General features: G+C 57.1%; 1 protein-coding gene across 1 annotated transcript; it reads right to left on the reverse strand.

Annotated features, from left to right (window-relative positions):
• Positions 1 to 1,291: 1,291 nt before the first annotated feature.
• VDBG_06888 (serine/threonine-protein kinase hal4) lies at positions 1,292 to 2,875 on the reverse strand (the record flags this gene model as incomplete). The annotated part of the gene is made up of 2 exons (XM_003003280.1): positions 1,292 to 1,423; positions 1,466 to 2,875. 2 exons carry the CDS (start codon positions 2,873 to 2,875, stop codon positions 1,292 to 1,294), a joined length of 1,542 nt encoding a protein of 513 aa, XP_003003326.1.
• Positions 2,876 to 3,215: the final 340 nt, after the last annotated feature.

The following is a 3,215-nucleotide window of genomic DNA, read 5'->3' on the forward strand; positions in this document are numbered from 1 at the left end:
ATCATATAGTGCTGGACAGGATATCTACGGCCCCCACGGGTGCACAGTTCGAGCAGCATGCCACGCATCTCGTCTACTTTGCCGAGCCACTAGGACTTGGCGCGGCCTCGCCTCTGTGCAGTATGCACGGGCAAGTCGCCCCCGGAAGGCGATTTCCGCGGAAGCGAGCGAGAGATGTCCGGTGCTCGGCAAGGCAAGACGTGGAGAGAAAGGAGAGGCTGTTTGCTGTTTGTCGCTCCCCTTCTTCATCAACCCGCCTCCTGCTGGAGCATAGGTCTTTCCGGGTATATATGCCTCGCGCAGCTTATGCCGTGCGCAGCTCGCATGAACGACCTGGGTACCTCTTCGCTGGCGCATGTCGTGTGCCTCCCTCTGCCTGTTTGGAGGCCTGACCACTTGTTCCCTCTCCCCCCCCTTCTGGGCGCCGACGGACCTTGGGGGCGCTGCGTGGTAGTGGCGCACGTTGTCGTTGTCGAACGCATAGAGGGGGCAGCTGGAGGGGGGCGGGCTACGTATGGAGTTCCTTCATATAGAAGCCATGAGCGCCAGGATCCCTTTGGGGTTTCGCTCTCCTCATTGTGACAAGGGCTTTCAAGATGGTGGGTTGACGGTTACGATGGAGCGCCCTTGCAGACAGATGGGTAGCAATGAGTGTCTGAAGTAGATCATCACAGCTCGAGGGACGTAACGACGACCTCAGCTAGTACGTCTGTCGGCGGAAGGCTCGGACAACCTACGCCTATGAAACGCAAATGCTGAATCAAGAATTCACCCCATCACAGACGAAGAAGGCAGCCTCGAACTATTTCTGTATGCCTGGATTCATCACAGGCCATCGTTGGTTAACTATAGAACAGGCTTTCTTTCTACACGGCTGTGGGACCTGCTTCACCTCAAGCAAGCACACTTCCCAACATCAGGGCTTGTGCCTGTAACATCATGCCTTCAATCCTCAAGCGTCAGTCACCCCACCAATGCTTGTCTCACGAGAGCAACGCGGATATTCTCCTATGTACTGTGCGTGGCATGCATAAACCAAAAAAATAAACTAAGATAAAATAAAATGAATAAAGGGTTAGGGTTGGCAGAGGGTGTGGGAGGTCCCAATGCCCCCAAGGAAGCTTTCGTTCAACGCCAAACGCCGATGCTCTTTCGCTGCGCGTATACCAACTCGGCAATCGTTGCTGTTGTCACGGGGAGGGAAAGAAAGAAATTGCTCGAGTCCTGGTCAATCATATCGTTCACATGGTTGCCGATCCGGGGTTGGAGGGGGCGTTCTGTCCGTTGACGATCACAGACCTTCCTCGCCGGCCTTGCAGAGGGTAATCTCGCGACCCCACTCGGACTTGAGAACCTGTGAGGCCGTGATACGCCGCGTGGGGTTCGGGTCTAGGATCGAATAGATGACATTCCGACAGCGGGCCTTGGGACATGTTAGGCTGAGACAATTACATCCGGTTCGTACGGGGGTGCTCACTCTGTGCAAGGACTCGATGGGACCGTACCCCTCTTCATCACGGCGTCCGGCGAGATAGCGTGCGTAAAACTCATCCTGGTCCTTCCTGGCGACGCGCCAAAGGTGACGGCCGGTCCGCATGGCCATATAAATGACACCACATGCCCAAACGTCAACGGCGCGGGCGTCGAATTCCTTGTCCACGTACTCTTCAGGCGCGATGTATGGGGCCGATCCGCAGAGACCAGAGACCATGTGGGGGTCGGTCTCCCACGCCATGCGGAAACACTCGCCGTTGCCGAAATCAGTAATCTTGAGGCCACCACGTGTGGTGAGGAGGAGGTTCTCGGGCTTCAGGTCACGATGGGCGACGCCCATCTCGTGTAGGTATTCCACGCCGCGCATCATTTGCTTGAAGAAGCAGTCCGCCTCTTGGACCTCGAGCTTGCCGGCGGCTAGCACCAGCGTGTACAGGTCACCGCCTGCGCAGAACTCCATGACTTCGCAGTAGTCGCCCTTGGCGTCCTTCAAAAGGTCGAGCGTGTGGATGACGTTGGGATGTCGCAGGGACGACGAAATGCAGAACTCGGCTGTCAAACGTTTGCTGTACTTCTTCTCCGTCTCCTCTGGACGGCGACGGAACTCCTTGACGGCGAACAGTTTCTCGGCGCCATTCTCAGCTTTCTTGTGAGAGATGCGCACAATGCCAAAGGCGCCACGTCCGACAACTTCGTGGCATTTTCCGTACTTTTGTGTCAGCGAGACTGACGCGTTGGGTCCGCCTTTCCTGTCTCCAGCCACATCATCGCGGTTCTCATCCCTCAGCGTATCGACCCAATTAGAGACGAGTGACAGGTCGTTTTCTGCAATTTCCTGCTTCTTTCCGAGCAACATGCGCCACATATCCGAAAGCTTTTCCTGCCGGCGACTGGACTTGAGGTGGTGTGAGTGGCCACCCTGGACATCTTCATCGGGCATGAAGCGGTGCAGTTCCTTGGGTTTTGGCTTGACCGCAGGGGCAGACTTTTCGCTCGCCTTCTCGTTGCCGTTGGCGGGCGTACTGCGCGGTATCGGCGGCGAGCTCTTCTTTGGTCTCGCTGCGTCATCATCGAAGCTGGCACGACGTGGCGTGACGGAGGGTGTTGACCGTGGTGTTTCACGATGGGAGAACATGCGGGAGAGCTTGTCCTTCATGGACACGGTGGGGCGGGCGACAGGCTGGAGGAGAGCGTCGGGAGGAGGTGAGGTCTTGCCGTTGACGCTGCTCGAGACACTACCATTCCGACTGGCGGTGCCGTTGGTTTGGCCGTTCTGCGGGTTCATGTGCGGTGATCGCTTGACGGAGTCGTCGTGGGACTTTAAAGACGGGGGTTTCGAGCTCGACACTGAGCCGACTCTAGACTGAGGTGCGCTGTTCATTTTATGGGCGAGCACAAGGCTTGAACAGAGTGGGAGTTTGGGTGGTGTGAAGACGAGGCCGCTGTTTGTCGTGGTGGGTGGCGGGTCTTTATGACGACAGTCGTGACAGGGTTACTTGGCAGCCGGCCAGTCGTCTAGTTGGCGAGGTGCGTTGGTAAGCAGTGGGTATTGCTGGAGAGGTCGCGATGCCCAAAAAGTCGACAGGAAGCGAGTCTAGGGACTGCCAAAGGTGATGTATGTATGGGATGAAGCGGCGACGTAAGAGACGCCTGGGCGTACGGGCTTATGCCCGAGGAGACGCGACTCGTTGAGCGAACAAAACAGCTGCTGTGCTGTGGGC

This window comes from Verticillium alfalfae, genomic scaffold (genome assembly GCF_000150825.1).
Source record: "Verticillium alfalfae VaMs.102 supercont1.8 genomic scaffold, whole genome shotgun sequence".
Lineage (NCBI taxonomy): Eukaryota > Fungi > Ascomycota > Sordariomycetes > Glomerellales > Plectosphaerellaceae > Verticillium > Verticillium alfalfae.